The sequence below is a fragment of the Sarcophilus harrisii genome, chromosome 5, assembly GCF_902635505.1.
Source record: "Sarcophilus harrisii chromosome 5, mSarHar1.11, whole genome shotgun sequence".
Lineage (NCBI taxonomy): Eukaryota > Metazoa > Chordata > Mammalia > Dasyuromorphia > Dasyuridae > Sarcophilus > Sarcophilus harrisii.
Genome location: NC_045430.1, coordinates 103,963,281 through 103,984,413, shown reverse-complemented (window position 1 = coordinate 103,984,413; position 21,133 = coordinate 103,963,281). Strand labels below are relative to the sequence as shown.

At 36.5% G+C, this 21,133-nt stretch overlaps 1 protein-coding gene across 1 annotated transcript; it reads right to left on the bottom strand.

Moving 5' to 3' along the window:
- Positions 1 to 202: 202 nt before the first annotated feature.
- Positions 203 to 20,491, bottom strand: GPRC5A (G protein-coupled receptor class C group 5 member A). The gene is made up of 4 exons (XM_023504585.2): positions 20,403 to 20,491; positions 5,370 to 6,308; positions 3,174 to 3,232; positions 203 to 2,725 (listed from the first exon to the last, which is right to left on the bottom strand). The coding sequence occupies exons 2-4, from the start codon at positions 6,286 to 6,288 to the stop codon at positions 2,633 to 2,635; spliced, it is 1,071 nt and encodes a 356-aa protein (XP_023360353.1). The 5' UTR covers positions 6,289 to 6,308; positions 20,403 to 20,491; the 3' UTR covers positions 203 to 2,632.
- Positions 20,492 to 21,133: the final 642 nt, after the last annotated feature.

Here is a 21,133-nt window from a genome sequence, read left to right as displayed (position 1 = left end):
CCAGTTTCTTGTCACTACAAAAAGAGCTGCCACAAACATTTTTGCACATGTGGGTCCTTTTCCCTTTTTATTGATCTCTTTATGATCTACTAGGATACATACCCAGTAGAGACACTGTTGGATCAAATGGTATGTAGTTTTATAATCCTTTGGGCATAGTTCCATATTGTTCCCCAGAAGCATTGGATCACTTCACAATTCTACCAAGAAGCATTATGTTCCAGTTTTCCCACTTCCCTCCAACATTCATCATTATCTTTTCTTGTCATTTTAGTCAATCTGAGAGATATATAGTGCAAACCATCAGTCTTGCTTCCAAACCAATTCTCATAGCTATCATCCAAGCAAATAACTCCTGTGGAAAGGAAGTCAACCATCCCTACTTACTGTCATCCCCAGAGTAGACAAACCAGCCTAGCAGAAGCATCATGAAACCCTGATGTAGCATGAGCTACATGAATTAAACTACCACCACAAACTTCACCACTAATTTCCTTAAACTCTGATGGATATGGCTTAGGACCCCGACTCAAGAGCCTTGGGAGTCTCTGTGAATATAGATATCAGTACCTTGCCTGTTTCATTATTTTATTTTTCATTTAAGTAAAGGAGATGAATCTGGAGGTTGTAGCCTTCTGAGTTTTAAAGGTCAGGAGAACAAGCATCTGGGAATCTAGGGAGTCCAGGAATATGTAAATCCAGGAATTCGAATCAATTTTGGGTTTTGCAGCCTGCCCAGCATTAATATCACAAGAAATGAGTTCTTCAGAAATTCAGCCTATCATATCAGCATTTGAATTGCCACCTCTGAACATGAACTTGGCAGGAGTGATGTTATATAGAAATTGCTAATTTTGAGCCCTTTCTTTCCAGAGACCAAGGTGATATAAGGGAGAATATGTCCACAAAATATAGGGGCAAATATTTGTACTTTTGTACTTGCTATATCTTCAAAATAAATATTCCTTTCTAGAAGCTAATTTATATTGAATAGACAAATACAAATTGACTATTAGACACTGGTAACCAAGAGTAGGAAAAAAAACCAGTGGAAACTCGAGTCAAAAGGGTAACCCTAGAAAGTTGATGGGAGATATAACCAATCAGACTCTGGAATATTGTTCTCATAGAATACTTGCTACATTAGAATTATTAAAAACAATGGTCTCCTGATAAACCCTGCATATACATCTAGACATAGATAATCCTTCTTGTAAGAGGATGATAAAGGAGCAATAGAACCTAAAATAGTACTAAACAGTATATTACCCAGCCCTAATCTCTCTTCTTTCCATCCCTTTTTTTTAGCCAGAAATATTAAAGCTGTACATTGGTAGGAGAACTCCATATGGCTTAGGCTAGGGTTTAGTTCTTATTCCCTAAAAAGCATGATAATCCAATGGCTATCCTGGCTTTATACAAACTGGCTACCCACTTTGCTAGAAAGAATTATTCTGATCACTTCACTGGGGAAGACACTCATGTCCCAAATGTGGAGAGGAGGAAGGAAGATGCAGCTTCTCTCTGCTGGATTCAGATCCATCATATTCTTGCCCAAAGTTGATCAACGGTTTGTTTTAGCTTCCAAAATAGATAATCCCCACAACTTGCTCTAATCATGGAAGGGATGGAGAATAAATGACTTCAGTTACTAACTCACTTTTTATTATTCATTCCATATGATAAATGATCAATAACTTATTATATATAATGGAAGTCTACCTACATTAGTAAACACTAACCACACATGTACTGAACAGGGAGGGTTAAAGGCAATATTAGACTATTTACAGAGGATGCGCAATTAGGTTTTAGGAATGAGAGTCAGTGCCTCAGCTTTGCTTCCAAAACAGAGCAAATTCTTCTGAGAAAAGAGCATCAGGCTTATTCAAGCAAGAGACATCTGGAAGGGGAATTCCAGATAAAATTTAGACTTGGAATTTAATGGAAAACAAATGGAGGGTTTGGCCTTTGAAATAATGCCAAGGAAAAGAAGAGATCGGTATATTGAGCAGGTCTGTGGAGATTGCTAAATCTAGAGTGGCAGGGGAAGTCCATTGTGCCCTTAGAGAAAGAAAAACATAAGGGAGTTTGGTTGAGGGAGTGGCAGGGGTAAATTAAGGCAAGAATGAATTGGGATGGCTGGTTTTGGTCCTTGGTGGTTTAGTCTCAGTTTTTTGATCCTGTTCTTTCACAAAGGCCATGGATCACCACAAAAACAGCTAGGCAATCTGCCTGAGAAGAATGAGTTGGATTTATAAAGCTCAATGAACCAAAAATATGCATTCAGAATGACCAAAATGGAGGTCACACATATACTGAAATGGGGACCTCCCTCACCTAGCTGGACATTCTAATCCTGAGTTGAAAAAAACTACTTGTGAAAGAAAATACTTTGGGGTGGGGACCAGGGAAAGAAATATACAACATTGACCAGAACATCAGCCTGGTTTACCCCCTTCTTTCCAAGAGTTGGGAGAAAGTTGAAGCTAGGAGACAGGGAGATTTTCCCACAACCCCCACTGTTAAGTCAGTTTCTTTGGCATATTTGGGGCTTATCCCATTTCTTTGTAAACCCTTCAGCTGTTTCTGCTGCTGTTTTGTATTTATCTTCTCATTTGGCATGGTGACATTAATTGCCTTCTTTCCTTCCACCATAATTATCATAGGGGCTTGATCGGGTCTTGGGTCGTGGAATTGAGAAATCCTTTTGAGAATCCCGACTCTGAAAAAAAGAAATAATGTTAATATTAAACTAGTCACAATGTTGTTATTAAACTGAGACTGCTAGGAGGTATAGTGATTAGAATACCAGGCCTAGAATCAGGAAAATCTGGCATTTACTAGCTGTGTGATCCTAGGCACTTTGCCTCAGTTTTCTCAGTTTGTGAGAATCAAATAAGACCATAATTGTGAAACACCTAAACATAATAAGTGTTATATCATTTTTATTTTTATAAAACTTAACTCAGATTTTATTGAAAAAAGCATATGTAGAACTACACTCTGGGGCTCCCTTTTGCCTAGTTTTTCCTTCAATCACAGTCTCTTCCAAGATGTCCTGACTGAAAGAAGAATTGAATCTATACTTTTGGGTCCAGGGTCCTAATTAACATAAGACAGAGTTCTGATGCCCAATGCTATAGGGGAAGAAAGGAAAGAGAACCATTTACCTGCAGCTGAAAATGCGTAGAGTACGGAGCATAGAGGGTGCTGCCAGGACTTTCAGGACCTTAAAGAGAGAAAAAGGGGAAAAAATCATATTTCTATATCATATTACATCATGTGCTAGAGAAGCAAATCAAAGATGTCCTATAATCTTAGCATTGCCCCTCCTCCAAGGAAGCCTCCAAAAATGCTTTCCCAAAATATTTGAATATTTCTAGTGGTAGTTATCTAGAACTCTGGGACTCAGTAAAGGAAATCCTGATTTTAAAAGGGTAGCTGTGTGATCCTGGTCAAGTCATTTTTATGTTTCTTCAGTTTTCTTCTCTGTAAAATGGAGATAACACCTACCTTTCAGGGTTATTGTGGGGATCAAATGAGATAACATTTGTAAAGCATTTATCACAATGCCTAGAACATAGTAAGAATTACATAAATATTACTTATCATCATCATCACTATTATTATTATTGCTATAATCTTCAGAGTCTCAAAAGGGTTCTATGGGTGAATTCCACTCCTGGTTTTATCCATTTTTACTTTCCTAGATTAACAGAAGCATGCAAAGAATATATACATCTGTGTCTAATGGTGGCCATCTCTAGGGCAGGGGAAAGGAGAGTAAAGAAAAAAAAGAAATGTTTTTGATAACTTTGCTATCTATTTTTTAAAAATAGCAAGTTGTAGATTTTGCAATTTCATGTGCATTCATCTTTTTATTATATTGTGTTTTGGAAATCCTTGTTTTATTCCACAAATTAAATGTAAAATAAATTTAAATAGAAAAAAATAAGGGTAAAATAATCTTTTTGATTTTTTTTACTAAAAACCCTATTCTATGTATAATGGAGCAAACAGAGCTTCTAAATCTGGGGAAAGTTATGGCATTGGAAATACTATAATGCTATGTATCCTGTCACATAGTAGGTAGCATTTCAGTTAAAATTTTAAGCCATTCACCAAAATTTACCTTCTTGTGAACATCTGGAGACAGAAAAGAGTGAGAATTTAAGAAAGACTTCCTCCCCCTCCTCCAAAAACCTCTCCCTGAACAAACATCCTTTTCCTCATTGCCTTTGTCTCATCATCCTTCCAAGTGATTGTCAGAGAACCACAATAGCCCTGAGAAATAATCCAGCAAGGATTGTTTCTCAGGGCTGTGACACTGTGTAGGACAGACTCACTGGTGACTGAGAACAGATCCAACTAGTCTGCCCTGAAAGGTCTTAACCTCTAGTCCCTAACCCATCTACTGGTCTGGTTAGGTAAAATTGTCCTTCACACCAAAGATATCCCAAAACTTTACTGCTGTCAAGGGCAAGCTCCAGATGCAGGCAAATTTCTATTAGTATATCATCTTTCTCCCAAGAGTTCAATGATTGAATTCCATCTTTTTGTTGTTGTTTCAGTCATGAACCTTTTTGAGGATTTTTCTTAGCAAGGACACTGAAGTGGTTTGCTATTTCCTTTTCCATCCCATTTTATAGAACACTGAGGCAGAACAGATTTTACAGAACACTGAGGCAGTTAAATAACTTACCCAGGGTCACACAACTAGTAAGTGTCTGAGGTAAAATCTGAACTCAGGAAGATGGATCTTCTTGACTTCAGCCTGGCACTGTATCCACTGTGCCACCTGGCTGCCCCTACTTACTGACAAAATTTAGATTCTAGTTCCAGTTACCAGCCATGTGTCCTTGATTAGTTATTTGAACAACCTGTGTTTTTACTAATACCTCACAGAATTGTTATGAGGATGAAATAAGATATTTTCCCCTCTGTCATGAATGGGGTGAAATAATATGATAATAGATGGCAATAAACTAAAAAATACTACACAGCTATGAATTTTTAAAAATTATATCTATTAAATTGGGATAATAATAATACCTGCTTTCTTTACTCCATAATTCTTTGGTAAATGTTCTATGAGGTCATTTGTTAAAGTGCTATAAAACTCATAAAGAGTCATTTAAATATTGAGAATTATATTTGACAGGTAACTATGGTACCATGGAAAGATTAAGAGTCAAAATACCTGTTGTTTTTTATTTACCAGCTTTGTGACTTTAGACAAGTCATTTGAATTTTCTATGTCTAGTTTCCCTTATCTACAAAATGAGAGTTACACTATATGACACTATAGTTTCCAAATTCTGTTCATCCATTCCCACTCCCTGTGTAAGTGAATTTCCACGCATTACCTTGAGTAATTTCCTCTTGCAAGTAGGCTCTGTTCTCCATGCCATAGCTCTGTTTCATGAATTGAGGTTTACAAAGGTTGTCTTCCACAGGGTAGTCTCTTGGGTTACGTTGCTTGGTGAGGAGGATAAACTCAGGCAAAATGTACATTAAGAGGAAGACCCAGCCGTTGGCAACCAAGGCAGTGCTGAGGATGGTATCATCCCAAATTGGGTCGAAGGCGTCACGTAAAAGCAAAGTAATCCAGGCTACCCAGATGGCGATGGAGAAAAGCATGGTCACGTAGATGTGTGCACCATGTCGCTTCCAACCGGAAAAGGAACCGCAGAAGGTGGATAAAGACATGGTGAAGGTGAAAGCCATCAAAAAGAGGACATAGATCAGCAACATTACAAAATCTTCGTTGAGTTGGGGCCTTGGCATTTCAGTAAAAACAAAAGTATTGGTCCTGTTCATGGTGATGACAACGTACTCAACAGCAATGATGTCCTGAATCAAGCTGAAGCCCAAGGCCAAGCCTAGAGTCATCAGTAATGAGAGGGGCTTCTTCCCTCGGACCAACTTGGCCAAGGTGAATGTATGTGCAAGTAGACAAGAGAAGCAGAGGGCAAAGAGCACTCCGAAGAGAAAGAATCGAGTGGGACCGGTCATGTCATTGAGCTTGATGATGAAAGCAAAGGTAAGACCAAAGATACCCAACACACCTAAGAGAAAGAGAAACTGGGTGGGAAGGACTTTTCTGCGACTGGAGTCCTGGACCTTGCAGATGAGAATAAGAAGAGACAACATGAAAGCAATCGAGGTCACAATTCCAGCTGCTGCAAGTGTCTCTAGGACAATCCCCCAAGGCTTTTCCGTGTCACAAAGGTTATAGTATATGGAGTCTGAAGTGAATTTGCATTTCTGTGAAGCAGAAGCCATGATGATTTGAAACAGTAGTCCTAGACAGAAGAAAAAGGAAAAAAAAAGGAGTAAAACATTAATAGGTTCAATTATTAGTTACAAAAGACCCAGTTAAATATATGAGGATGATAGAAAGAATAGAAACATTCTTTCTCTGATAATAACTTGAACAGATCTTTTAAAGTAAACCTCATATTTATAAAAATAAATTCACTTAATTAAATATGTATGTATATGTATATATACATAAATACACACAGATATGTATATACATGCATACATATGTACATAAATTATACATAAGATGCTGTCCTAAAATCAAAGGACTCATTCTTTAATCCCTTTGGTTCCAAAGTTTAATATCATGAACCATTATCCCAGCAACCACCCAGTGCACCAGGAGAGACATGAGAAGAAGTCATTGATATGCAAGGAAATAGATTGGGATCAAAAGAAGTCATCTAGCTACCTATTCAGCTACTTTTGTTTGCCTACAAAAAGCAACAAGGCAGAGTGAATAGAAAACAGAAATTAGACTCAGGAAGAAATGGGTTCAAGTTCTGTCTTTGATATTAACTGGCAATGTGATCCTGATCAAGTCTCTTAATCTCTAGGCAACTCTTTAAGACTACAAATTACAGAACAAGTGATGATCCATATTGATAGAAGGAGCATCAGTCAGTCAATTAATAGACATTTACTAAGCACCTACTATGTAACTGGGCAGTGTTCCAAGCATTGTTCAATGAGAAAGACAACATACAAATAAATAAATACAAAGGAAATTATATACAAGGTAAGTAGGAAATAGCAGTGGGAAGGCACTAGAATTAAGAGGGCCTGAAGAAGGCTTCTAATAAAAGATAAGGTTTTATCCTCAGTGGGAAAGAAGAAATCACAGATGCCCAACTCAAAAAGCAAGGTCTACCCACATCTCTAACTGTTTTAAAAGTGTTAAGTCTGGTGTTGATTTTGTTATGTCTTCTTGCTTTACACAACTTTGCTTTAAAACAATCACCATTAATGTGCATCAAATCATATATTACTAAGATGTTTTCAGAGACATGTTCTCTAAATAACAGGAAAACAATTTGATTAATAAATTTACTGGTACATTTCATTCAGCAAATATTTTTGGTTGTTATTTTCTTCAGAGAACAATCAAAAAAAAAACAACTAACCGATTTTCATTTTTCCACCTCTAGACACCTACCCAAGCTGATGAGGCTATATTTCATATTTTAGACATTTGCCATCCTCCCATTACTTGGGATTGATGCTTTCTTTATCTTTACTGAAACATCGTTACATCAAGCCAACAATAATTCATATCTGAGCCTTGAAGCCCATCCTTCATTTGCCATCCTCCCATTGCTTAAGATTAGTGCTCCCTTTGCTTTCACCTCTTTCTAGACAGGCTACAAATTATCAACATCCTTTATAAAAGGGAACACCCCAGAGCTAACCAGGATTTTACCAAAAATGCTCTGAACAATATAGGTCTATGTAGTCCTAAAACTATGGATTAACCTTTGGAGATTCTATTATCTCATATGGAGAAGAAACAAACTACAGACTAACCACATATCCTCACTCTTATACTGATGAGGTCTCTGTGTATGACTTTACATTTTTCCCAATCAAATTTTCTCATCATTCAGCCCAAAATCTTGCCCTGTCAAGATCTTTTTTGAATCCTGATTGTCACAATCTATGTGTTAGGTATCCCTTCAGCTTTGTGTCACCTGCAAATTTGATAAATGTTCCCTCTGTCCTTTTATGCAAGTCACTGAGGAAAATCATAAATAACACAAAATTAATCACAGAATCTTATGGAACTCCTCCTGAGACCTTCCAAGTCAACATCAAAGCATGAATATTCTTTGGTTCTGACCATTCAATCTGTTCTGATTCAACCTAAATATACTAATGCTTAACCACAACTGTCTTTTTTTCTTCATAAGAAAAGCAGGTTAGACTCTGTCAAACACTCTACTAAAATCTAGATAAATAATATATATAAACAATCTTCTTACCTACCTGTAAAATAATATTATCAAAAAAGGAAATGACGTTAGTCTATTAATGAAATTAATGAAGATTTTCTGGCTTTTGTAATTACAGTTTTCTTTTCTTAGGTGTTCACTAAACATCCTTTTGATAGGGTATTTTTGCCAGGGATTCCAGACTCCATTCTCCTCCATTAAAAAAAAAACTGGTAACATGTGATCATAGATACAGAGCTAAAAGGAATTCTATAGACCATCTAGTCCAAATATCTCTTTTTACAGATGAAAATATTAAAGTTTATAAAGATAAATTTAAATCCAGGCCCTCTGTCTATAAATTCACTATTTTCCCCATCATTCCTTGCTTATCTGTAATCCAATGATACCTCTTTAATCATTCAAAAATCTCTAATAATAATGGTTCAGCAATCACATCTGCCAAACCTTTCAGTACCCTAGGATGCTGTTAATCTGAGTCTAGTGACTAAATTCTTTAAGAGCAGCTAAAAACTCTCTTATTCTATACAAATTTATTACCAGCTCTCTCTGTAGGTCATTTCTTTTTATTCTATCTTTTGTAGTTCAAAGATCATTATCTTTTTTTGAAGCAATGAGGGTTACGTGACTTGCCCATGTTCACATACCTAATAAGTGTCTGAGGTCAGATCCTCCTGACTCTAAAGCCAGTACTCTATCCACTGTACCACCCAGCTGCCCCTCATTCTCGTTTTCAGAAAAAAATAAAAATAAAAACAAGTAAAGTAAGAGTCTCAAGGTTCCACCTTCAATCTGTCATCAAGAGAGGAGGTAGCAAAATCCACCAAGGGATAATCAAGAAAGAGTACATCAATCCAATTACACAAGCTTTATTTCCCTCAACTGAGTCAGGCTATATGAGTCAGAGTTCTGCTTTTTTTTTAAGCCTATCTCCCAAGAAATTATTTTCATTCCTTCCTAGTTTCCCGCTGCCTGTGATGCCAAAATCCTAGCAGATTAAGGACAACAGTGAATGGTTATATTGGGAAAACTTTAGGAGAGCAGTGCAGTTGTTCTGGAAAAGATGAATAATATAATGGCTCATAATGGACCTATCATAGATATGACTACAAAGCTCCATGGGCAGCTTAAAATCAAATTTAATTCAACAAACATTTATTAAGTCTCCACTAAATGCAAAGCAACATACTATAAAGCAGCTAGACTTCATTTCAGGCCGAATGGCTTCTCTACAGAGTACCATGAGTTATGATAACTTATCTTAGCTAGCTATTCATATCTTATTCTTTTGGCATTTCTTTTATTAAAGCTTCTATATTTTCTTGTCAGTATTGTTTTAATTTTAAATAATAGAATCCTGTTTCTAATTCCTACCTACACAATACATTGTCACATGAATAAACTTTCAGACTTCTAGCTTTTTTTCCTGTTTACTGTTGAAAGTAATTGTTGTGAGGAGGAAGTTCTGACTATAAACCAATGGCATTAACATTTATGTGATTCTGAAGTCATATTTCTAATCATCAAAGGATAAGACTTTTTCTAGGAGCAAATAGTTGGCCCAGGAAAACCATTTTTCAGTTCCTTAGTTTCCAATCCTCTTATTGGAAATAGTTTGGAGGGGATGCTCATTCGGGTATGAATTGGACTATATGATGTCAAAGGCTCCTTCCTATCCTAAGATTCTGTGATTTATATCATAAACAGTCCCTCCCTTTTTCCACCAGCATACCAACAGCATGCCCTCAACCAGGAAGTCCTGTGCTACTCAGAAAAAAGTGAGGGAAGGGGGAGTAGTAGGCAGATGGCTAAAAAAAAAAAGCATTAAAAATCTATACCTATTGTTAAAAGGACCCGAGTGGAAAAGAGATCAGGGAAAGAATTTATAGATAGAAAAGAACGCCAGTTAGGGAGGCAACACATATTTGTTAAGCATTCACCGTGTTCCAAAAACTGGGCTAAGCATTCTGGGTACATATACAAGCAAAAAGAAAAATAGTTCCTGCCTTTAAAGAGCTTACAGTCTAAAAGAAGCTCTATCAGCAAAGTACTTGAGAGAGTAAAGAAAGGGGAGCTCCTAGAAAGGACCAAATCCTGGAACAAATGGAAGCTTAAATTAAGGAATATCAGGAACAAAGCCAAAATATGGAATCAAAGATGAACCTTGTCCTTCACTGATACCAGAAGTTAAATAGATTGTTCAGGTGCAGGGAATGGGAAAGTTTCCCTATTAAAATGCTTTTCCACTAGTAGTAATCTCAGTGCATAAGATCTCTGGCTGAAATGCAATTTTCTGGAGAGCAGAGTGGCTTATTTCCCTAGCAATCAAGAATTTGAAAGATGTCTAAGTAAGGTAGTACCTTAAGTCTGAAGAGATATAAATATATATACATACATATGTCTATATGTACATATATAGGTGTGTATGTATATGTATGTATGTATGTGTGTGTGTATATATATATATATATATATATATATATATGTATGTATGTATGTATAGGTCCTTAGGAAAATGGGATATACCAAAGAGGCAAGGAGAGGTGGTTTTCCCAATCATGAACTTGAGTACAAGTCTTTTTGGTTGCTTTTTTTTTTCTATTGGGTCAATAAAGCCTGTCCTATATTAAATGTTTGACTATCCTGGGTATTTGCCCAGAATTTGAGGCTTCTTTTCTTTTACTGTGGAGACATAGACATTATAAGCAAATACTGATTCCCAAGGAAAAGCCTGAGATGAGATAGAATTAGGCAAATTCTGATGTTAGAGGAAGAAAGAAAAAGAGTAAAACTCCCAAGATTATTTGAATCCCAATCTGTGCCTTAAATCTGGGCAACAAATGAGAGAAAGAGAGAGAGAGAGAGAGAGAGAGAGAAAGAGAGAGAGAGAGTTATCCATCTATATATTCATAGAAATATATACACACACATACATATACTTATAGGTGTGTATATACATATGTATGTATGCATATATACCTGGATAGATGTGTCTATATATACACATATGTATGTACTGGTCTATAAATGTATACATATTTTATTTATATATAACCTAAATTCCTTCCTAAATTCTAATCCCCAATCACAAAATACCTGCTTCACATTTCAAAGCCAATAGCCCACATTAAGAATGTAAGCTTCTTGAGGGCAGGGATTATTTTTGCCTTTATATTTCCCAGGTCTAGCATAATACCTTGCACAATAACTATCTGATGGATACTAATTGTGAAATCTCTGTCTTCTGACTCCGAATATTTACTAAGTATCTATACACCATACAAGTAAAAGAGAAAAGGAGTCTGAGGTCAATGAATCTCTCAGACACTCTTTGCTGACCAGTTTACTCAAGCTCCTGGTAGGCAGAACAATTTAGGAATAATAATAATAACCCACATTTATTTAGCACTTTAAGGTTTGAAAAGTATTTTATTCACAATGGTTGTGAAAGATAATCATTATTAGACCTATTTTGTAATGTGATAAAGGAAATTAAGATTAACAAGATAAGTGATTTGCCTGTAATTATATAGCTGATAAGTAAGTACCTGAAGTTTAAGTAAAAGCCAGATGTCCTGACTTCAGGTTCAGCACACTATAGACTACACCCTATGATCTCGATTTACTTCTACTACTCTTCCTATGTCTATGTACTATCCATATTGCCTCCACCACACACACACACACACACACACACACACACACACACACGTCTACTTGGCTAGACTTCATTGATCTTATTTCTTTGAGGTAACTCCACCATACAGCAGTCAAAAGGAATAGGACAAAAAAGGATCCATATTTTGTTCTGATGTTTTCTCAAGAGAATGAGAAATAGAAGGAAGAAGGATATAAATGAAAAAAGCAGAGGTGATATCTCAATACTAGAGATATAATCATTTTTAATGAACATCCTTGGTATAATAGTTCCTCTTGCTATTGCAGAAGAGGAAGAGGAGACAGATTTCCCTCTGGTGAGTGTTTGAGGTAAATGGAACAGGATCCCCCTGTCATTAACTTGTTTATTCATTCAAATAAATTCATTCACTCAAATATTTTCTGAGAGACTACATATTAAGAAAAACATATTATAAATTTCTTCTACCTGATAACCCATGGAAGACATCTCCCTGAAAAAAAAAATCTCTCCTTTTTTCAAGTTCCAGTTTTTCATGAACTTGATAATCTGTCCACATACTCCCTCTGAGTGATTGTAAGAGAATTTAGGGATCAGTAGTCAGAGGTGGGCAGGTCCAGTAACCAAGTCCAATTTAGGGAGCAAGTGGAATCACATTCCATGTCAGCTTAAAATTCCATCTCAGTTTTCAACACTTACTTCTCCTATTCCTTGATCTCTAAGAGTAATTAGAGTCTGGTAGGAAGAATCCTTCCCTAATCTTTTCATTCATTCCCATGAAAATAATTGGTTTGTTGGCAGGTAATTTTATTTTCTTTCTCATTATATCTTCATGTTTTTTAATTAAAGCTTTTATTTACAAAACATGTGCGTGGATAATTTTTCCAACATTGACCCTTGCAAAATCTTTTGTCCAAATTTTCCCCTCCTTCCCCGTACTCCCTCCCCTAGCTGGCAGGTAGTGCAATACATGTTAAATATGTTGAAATACATGTTAAATCCAATATATGTATACATATTTATACAGTTATTTTGCTGCACAAGAAAAATCAGATCAAGAAGGAAAAAAAAGAAAAACTGAGAAAGAAAACAAAATCCAAGTAAATAACAACAGAGAGAGTAAGGATGCTATGTTGTGTTCCACACTGTATTCCCATGGTTCTCTTTCTGGGTGCAGATGGTTTTCTTCATCACTGAACAATTGGAACTGGTTTGAATCATCTCATTATTGAAGAGTCATGTCCATCAGAGTTGATTATCATATAGTCTTGTTGTTGTCATGTATAGGGATCTCCTGGTTCTGCTCATTTCACTCAGCATCAGTTCATCTAAGTCTCTCCAGGCCTCTCTTGTAGTCACCCTGCTGGTCATTTCTTACAGAATAATAATATTCCATAACATTCATATACCACAAGTTAATCATCCATTCTCCAATTGATGAGCATCCATTCATTTTCCAGTTTCTTGGCAGGTAATTTTAACTATTGGTAGGTAAATAAGGAGAACTAAATTTTGCAGCTCTCAAGACTAAGTAGGGTTTTGTCCAATAGATCTAACACTGATGTGAATAATAGACATTTTCCTAGAAGACCATTTAGAACCTCTTCCTCCCCTAATGTCTTTGCTCTTCATCTCTTGCCTTCACTTTGGTACCTGTGATGAGTGTCTTAATAATTGGTCAAGAGTACCACAGAAGAGAGATTGTTCTTTGAAGTTGATGTGAGATAGGTCCTTATAACCACTAAGCAGGAAAAAAAGAATAAATATTTTCCTTTTTCTAAAAGGTAAGGGAATAACAATTTACTTTCCGTTCTGATGTACCCTTCTCCACTATGGAGGTGGGGGCAGACCCTTAATTGTCTTTGAGTATTTGAAACAATAACAATAATTACAATAATCATTCCTATAGAAAGGGCTTTTTCAACTACCTTTCATTACCAACATGTGGCAAAATACCTCTTTCAAAAAAGTACTAATTTATATTACTGTGAGGTTTATGTATTAAAATTTAGCAACATGGGATTTGGAATTGGAAGGCATCTTAGAGCCTTGTTTTATAGAGGAGGGGAGTAAAAGTTAGAGAGATTAAGTGATCACCCAGCTAATTCATAGAATAGTATAAAGACAGAATTCCAAACTTTCTTCTTATTCTAAATTTGTGCCTTTCCAAATCCCAGAAGTTAAATGCAGAATCTTAAATATTTACACATTTTTTAGAGAGAAAACAGACTTTTAATGGTTCAGTATGCTTGCTTAGTTTTAGCATAAAAATGCAAATTAAGAATCATTGAAGAAGGGCCCTGTGATAAGAAAAAGTACTGGACAGTGGATCAGGAAACCTGAGTTGAAATACCAGCTCTGAGTCAAATTTATTAAAATACAAGTCATTCCCCAGTTGAGAAATGGTCAAAGGACATGAACTGACAATTTAAATATTTACACATTTTTGAGAGAAAAAGTAAACTTTTAATGATTCAGTATGCTTGCTTAGTTTTAGCATAAAAATGCAAATTAAGAATAATTGAAGAAGGGCCCTGTGATAAGAAAAAGTACTGGACAGTGGATCAGGAAACCTGAGTTGAAATACTAGCTCTGAGTCAACTTTATTAAAATACAAGTCATTCCCCAGTTGAGAAATGGTCAAAGGATATGAACAGACAATTTTCAGAGGAAGAAATTAAAGCCATTTACAGACATATAAAAAATGCTTTAAATCACTATTGATTAGAGAAATGCAAATTAAAACAACTATGAGATACCACCTCACACCTATTAGTTTGGCTAAGATGACAGGAAATGATAATGACAAATGTTGGGAGAGGAAATGGCAAAACTGGTACATTAACACATTGTTGGTGGAATTGTGATGTTCTGGAGAACAATTTGGAACTATGCCCAAAGGGCTATAAAAATTGTGCATATTCTTTGATCCAGCATTGCTACTACTGGGTCTCTATCCCAAAGAGATCATAAAAAAGAAAAAAAGACCCACAGGTGCAAAAATGTCTGTAGCAGCTCTTTTTGTAATGGCAAGGAATTGGAAATTGAGTGATTGATGGCCATCAATTGGGGAATAGTTGGATAAGTTTGGTATATGAATGTAATAGAATATTATTGTCTGTAAGAAATAATTTCAAAAAAGCCTGGAAAGACTTCCACGAATTGATACCGAGTGAAATGAGCAGAACCAGGAGAACACTGTACACAGTACAGCAAGATTGTGTGATAATCAACTATGATAGACTTAGCTCTTCTCAGCAATGTTGTGATCCAAGACAATTCCAATAGGTTTGGGATGGAAAATGCCATCTGTATCCAGAGAAAAAACTATGGAGACTGAATGTGGGATCAGAGCATCCTATTTTCACTTTTTTTGTTTTTTTTTCTTTCTTATGTTTTTTTTTTCCTTCTATTTCTGGTTTTTCTTTCCCAATATGATTAATATGGAAATGTTAAATTGATTATACATGTATAACCTATGTCAAATTCCTTAATGCTTTGGGGAGAAGGAGGTAATGGAGGAAGAAAAAAATTGTAATAAATCTTACAAAAATGAATGTTGAAAACTATCTTTAAATGTAATTGGAAAAATAAAATATTATTAAAGGAATGTCTTCTCCTTCCATTAGGCTCTCTGGAATGCTGTTCTAATCATGAACAAACACTCAGAAACCTTGTTTCCTCCTGAAGACTCCAGACTCATCAGTAACCTTTCATCCTGGTGCCCCTTCTCCCATGAAGAGGAATAGACATTCTGTTATTTATTATTGCTTTCAGATCTTCAGGACCTTCTCCTTTTTTGAGATTCTATTTATCTCTCTATATCACCCCACTCAGACCCTATTTGTGGTAATCTATCAACATGCAGTCTCTCTTTTTTCTCAAGAATTTCAGTATCTGGCTCAGGCTTTCTTTCCACAGAGCCTCTGGCCCTCATACTTGGAGATTTCAATCTATATACACATTGATGCCCCCTCTAACACCATGCCCTCCCAATTCTTCACAGAATATGTGAATTATCAATGACCTCAGAATGTATGTAGTTTCATCCACATCTGAAAAAGCAAACTTTCTACAAGATGTGCAGAGCTCAGTGACAGGGAATCCATGACCTACAGAAGCAACTCAATCTATTTGAACAACTCTAATTATTAGGATGCTTTTCCTTCCATCAAACTTGAAATTACTTCTATATATTTTCCACCCTTAGCTCTGTTTTCTATTCTCTTACATTCAAGCATAAAACCATCTTCTTCCTCTAACTCATGACAGTCATCCAAATACCTGAAGATAGTAATGATCTTCCCACTAAGACTTTTCTTTTCCAAGTCTAACCAGCCCAAGTTTCTTCAATTGGTCCTTTGACAACAAAGTTCTCTCACCATCCAAAGGAACATATTTCAAGGCAAAACAGTACAAATATGATATTGATATATTGAGAAATACCCTTTGATCATTTGTGTTGAAGAATAGATTGGTTTATATAATAAGATATATAATAATTGGTTTATATAAGAAGAGATTGGTTTATATAATCTCTGTATCTTCCAACACTTAAATACTATGATATGATATCAATGTTATCATTTTAATTAAATGTTGCTTCTTATATTATAAATTTAACTTTAAATTTCATCAAAAATTTCTTAAATATTTATTTTGTACAAAGGACTGCTCTCTTGTTGAATACATTGTTTTCTGTCTCGTATATGCTCAGTAAATTTGATTAACTTATTGTTGTCCCTATAATTAAAGTCAGTTACTCATTAGTAAAAGCATTTTTAAGTGTAGGACCCTATGTACTCATAACAATCTCTGAAATTATATCCAGGTGTCATTTCTTCTTAGAAAGGGGTGGGATTCCTCTGGGCATAATCCTACTCCAGACATTGGTACCATCTCCATGGAAACTAAGAATCAAAAAGTGGCACATATCCAAAGAAAATCTTATAAGAATTCACTCTATAAAACATTTATTGAAATATGTTCAACTAGAAAGGTAATTCATGAAAAAATGTCTGAATAAAACAACAGGATTGAGTTTCCTCATATATCATTTGTGAGAAAATGATCCAGCAAAAGCCACCAAGAGATCAAATACCTCTCCAGATAACTGCTAATCTCATCAGAACAAAAATAAGCTAATATGAACTATATTATGGAAAGAGCAAAAAGTAGGACACTGGAAAACATTAGAAAAGAAATCAGGAAAGCACCTAGTGTCTAGTGTTAGTATATTCTACAGCTATCTAACCCAGCACTGTGAAACTGCCTCTCTTCTCTGCACGTGAATTTCAAGGTAATTGCCCATCAGGCCAAAATTCCAGAATTAGAACTCAAAGACTGCTCTACTTTTCTTTCATACCTAGAAGACCGAAGTAATGGACCTTCTTGTATTCTCAAACTAGGATTCTTCAAACTGAAGAACAAATAAGTCAGCGAGCATCCTGGGGAAAGCAAAGTGAGAAGTAAATTCCTATAACTGCACCTCTTTTCAAAGATAAACCACTGCCAGAAAAAAAATAACCAGGAAAAATTCTGCAAAAGTAGAACTAAATCTTAAACTATGCCCTGACTTGCCAGGAAATTCATAGTAAGACAATACAAATCTGAGGTGAATATGAAATATTTGTTCAACAGTTCCACAAAGTGTTTAAAATACGTTAATACATCTTTATGAGTTTTTTTCTTTAAGTAATTCTTTTGAGACTGAGAAAATAAATAGATTTCTTATATCTGCCATTTGCTACTTTGTCCATTGAGTAACTTTTCTAGAAGGGATGCTTTTAATCCCTTCAGGGGTAGATTCTAGATCTGAGCATACTTAAGTTTTATGAAAAAGATTTTTTTCCCCAGAAGCTTCACTCAGGAATGAGGTTATAAGGAAGGATAGAGTAGGGGAAAAGTCTGACTTTCCTTGGAATCAAATTCAGGCTGCATAAATCTACATCTGAAGCTCTTTTTGTTTTAGGAGTCTGTAGCTTGGGCCACAAGTGACAATAGAATTATTATATTTGAATATTAGAGATGAAAGTTCCATAGAGTTCATCTAATCCTATAGAAGAAGGGGATCTCTGCCTTATGCAGAGAAATTTAGAAAACCACAAGTTAATATTATCTATGTTGCATTATATTTTTATTTCTTCTGTTAAATATTTCCCAAATACGTCTTAATCTGATTTGACCTCAGTTTGACTTTCCACACTTTGAATCTTCCATTTTCTAGATGAGGAAAAATGAAGCCTAGTGAGGCCAAGTGAATTGCCCAAAATTACAAAATTAATCAATCTGATTAGGTGGTCCAGTTGATAGAAGGCTAGGTCCAGAGACAGGAAGAGCCAAATTCAAATCCAACCTCAGTCACACCTAGCTGTGTGATCCTGGGCAAGTCATTTAGGCTGTTTGCCTTAATCCACCAGAGAAGGAAATGGAAAACCACTCTAGTATCTTTGCCAAGAAAATGCCATGAACAGTATGATCCACAGATTCAGACAGTACTGAACAAAAACACAGATAATAGTTTCGCAGAGAAATTAGAGCCTTGACACACAGGCCAGTGCTTTTTCTCCTAAACCCCAATTCTTTAACTGTGGTTCACTACCCCATATGAGGTCTCATAACTGAATATAGGGGTCATGAACTTTTGATTTATTATCAATAAATTTTTTATTTGTATGCTTATCAAATATATATATATATATATATATATATATATATATATATATATATATATATCCAGGTAACTGCTAACCTCATCAGAATTCAAATAAGCTAATATGGATTTTATTATCAAAAGAGCAAAAACTAGGACACTAGAAAACATTAGGAAAGAAGTCAGTAAAGTACCTAGTGTCTAGTGTTAGTACATTCTATAGCTACCTTCCCCAGGATTGTAAACTGCCTCTCTTCTCTACATGTGAATATATATATATACATACATACATGGGTTATTCAAAAAAATTTTCTGCTGATAAAGGATCACAGGTAGAAAAAAGTTTTAAGAAGCCCTGCACTAAACCACACTGAACTGCTATAATCTTCCTTGGCCAGATCTCCTATTTGAGGGCTAACGAACTCTGTGGATTTACACACCCTTGGGAGGGACTCTTTTAGATACCAAGGTACCACCTAATGTCCCTCACCTCTCTACACCACAAAAGGCTACAGCCAACATACACCTGGAGGGTGCGGCTCTCATAGCTTCAGTAAACTAATCCTCTACCAAGTAGAATCTGTTCTGACTCCCTTCCATGGGCCTCAACCCCTTAAGCACTCCTAGAAAGAGAATCTGCAGTGATGAGAATATCCCTCTCAACAAATTAGTACTCACTCTTATATCTAGCACTCTGAAGCTTCAAAAGTTCTACCCCAGGAACTGATTTATACTAGTACTCTGCAGAGGAAGATAGCCTGATCAAAACACAAAACTGGAAGTCAAGAGTTCCACAGGTCACTTAGTCCATTCCTTTGACATGAAACAGACTTCCCTTTAACATGAACTTTTTCTTAAGAATGCTTTTAGGTTCACTTTAATTGATCATAAAAGATAACTAATCAGAGTATTTCAAATCATTAGCTGATAGTTCATTATAATCACTGTTTAGACAGTAGGAGCAGCGGGAGCATGGACTATAAGAACACGTGTACACATGTTATGTACAGCTAAATTTGTTTGCTCTCTTCTCCCCAGCCCCAGCCTGATTGTGATCTCTAAACAAAGATTGTCTTGGCTTTTGCCACCCAATGGGATTAAAGGATGAGTCAAAGTACAATAGTCCACTTTTATATCAGGGTATTTATATCATCACAGTTGGATATGTACCCTCTGGGATCTATCACTCCAAATACAGAGAATCAGAATGAAAAAAGGAAATTAAGGTCTTACTTTTCTAGGATGAAAAATACTGCTTCTCTACTTGAGCACAGTGAAGATTATAGCTTACTGAAGAACTTATTGGGAAAAGAAAAAAGAAAAGTAAGCGCAAAGAAAACAAGGCACCGGGGACCAACTATCATTATTCTCCCTCCCTCAATAGTCGCCAGAAACTCTCCACTTCCCAAGCAGCTAAGGGTTTGTAATCCGAAAAAATGGCTCCAAATGACCTGGTCAATTGTTTACGTCTACCTTGACCAATATTAGGGTATAGGTTTCTTGCAGGCTTTTCTCCTCACTCAGAACTTCGTACCTGAGTCCCAGAAAATCAGTACTCTTAATTATGTTTTTGTTTTTTATTCTACTTCTGAGTCTTGAAAGTCCAGCCAAAAAAGAATCAAATGTAAAATCAGTCAAAGAAATTCTTTCGAGAGCTTTTTTTCACGCAGTCAGACCTATCACATTACAGGTTTTTCTCCCCTCGTTTTCTTCAGTCCCTCCACGGTCCCCATCTTAACATCCTGAGACTGTATCTCAAGCCCCAAGCTATTATTTAACTCCAAAAGCTGGAGTTAAAAGCTACAGGGTAGTGTTGGCCCTCGTGGGCCTGACTTACCCTTGGCTTTGGGAAGTGGGTTGAAATTTGGGGATAATGGACTTGACTGCTCCTTCCAGAAACGTTAGTCGGTAGCCTTGGGCTCTCGGGCAGCAATCCCTCACTTGACCCCAGGAACAGTTATAAATGCAACTCAAGACGGAAGAGGGCGGGGAGGAGAGGGGAGGGAAAGACCGAGCTAAGGGGTGGGGGAAAAGTGGAGGGGCGAGGACACGCCTACTCCAGTTCCACTGAACTTCATGCTGTTATGAAAATAAAGTCCTGGTGCCAGAGAATGAACTCAAAAGTTCCTGACGTAAGCTGCACAGTCACCCCCGAAAGGGTGGGGATGGAACCTTATTCTTTCCCAGCCTAGTTGAATCAAGCGCGATTCATTAAGGCTGGCTTCCTTCCTCAGAGGGCCCGTCGCTGAGCAAGAGGTGAAAGAGTAAGGTCTGGAGAGAGCAATTCTCCTAATCCGTTCATCTATAACTAAGCAAGGGGAGAGATCGTTGACACTCTCCGGAGTCGGTTAACATCCAGGGCCGCTCTCCTGCATCCCTGCATCCTTCCCCTGGCCAGAGCTTTCACCCACCCCGGGGAATCTGGTCCCCGGCAGATGCTTTGCAACCGTAACACGCCAGTTGTCAGCCAAGCATCTCCTGCCGTTCCGAGATTCAAAGACGTAGAGTTGTCGATCATAAAGGGAAAGCTGCACTTGGGGGCATCTAGTTAGTCCTATAAATTCAGGG

Excerpts from the sequence above, each read along its gene's own strand:
- GPRC5A (XM_023504585.2), bottom strand. The coding sequence starts at position 6,288 with ATGGCTTCTGCTTCACAGAAATGCAAATTCACTTCAGACTCCATATAC. Across the intron at positions 3,233-5,369 it reads GCAAGAGGAAATTACTCAAG|GTCCTGAAAGTCCTGGCAGC; the intron begins GTAATGCGTGGA and ends TCTCTCTTTAAG. Across the intron at positions 2,726-3,173 it reads CTACGCATTTTCAGCTGCAG|AGTCGGGATTCTCAAAAGGA; the intron begins GTAAATGGTTCT and ends TCTTTTTTTCAG.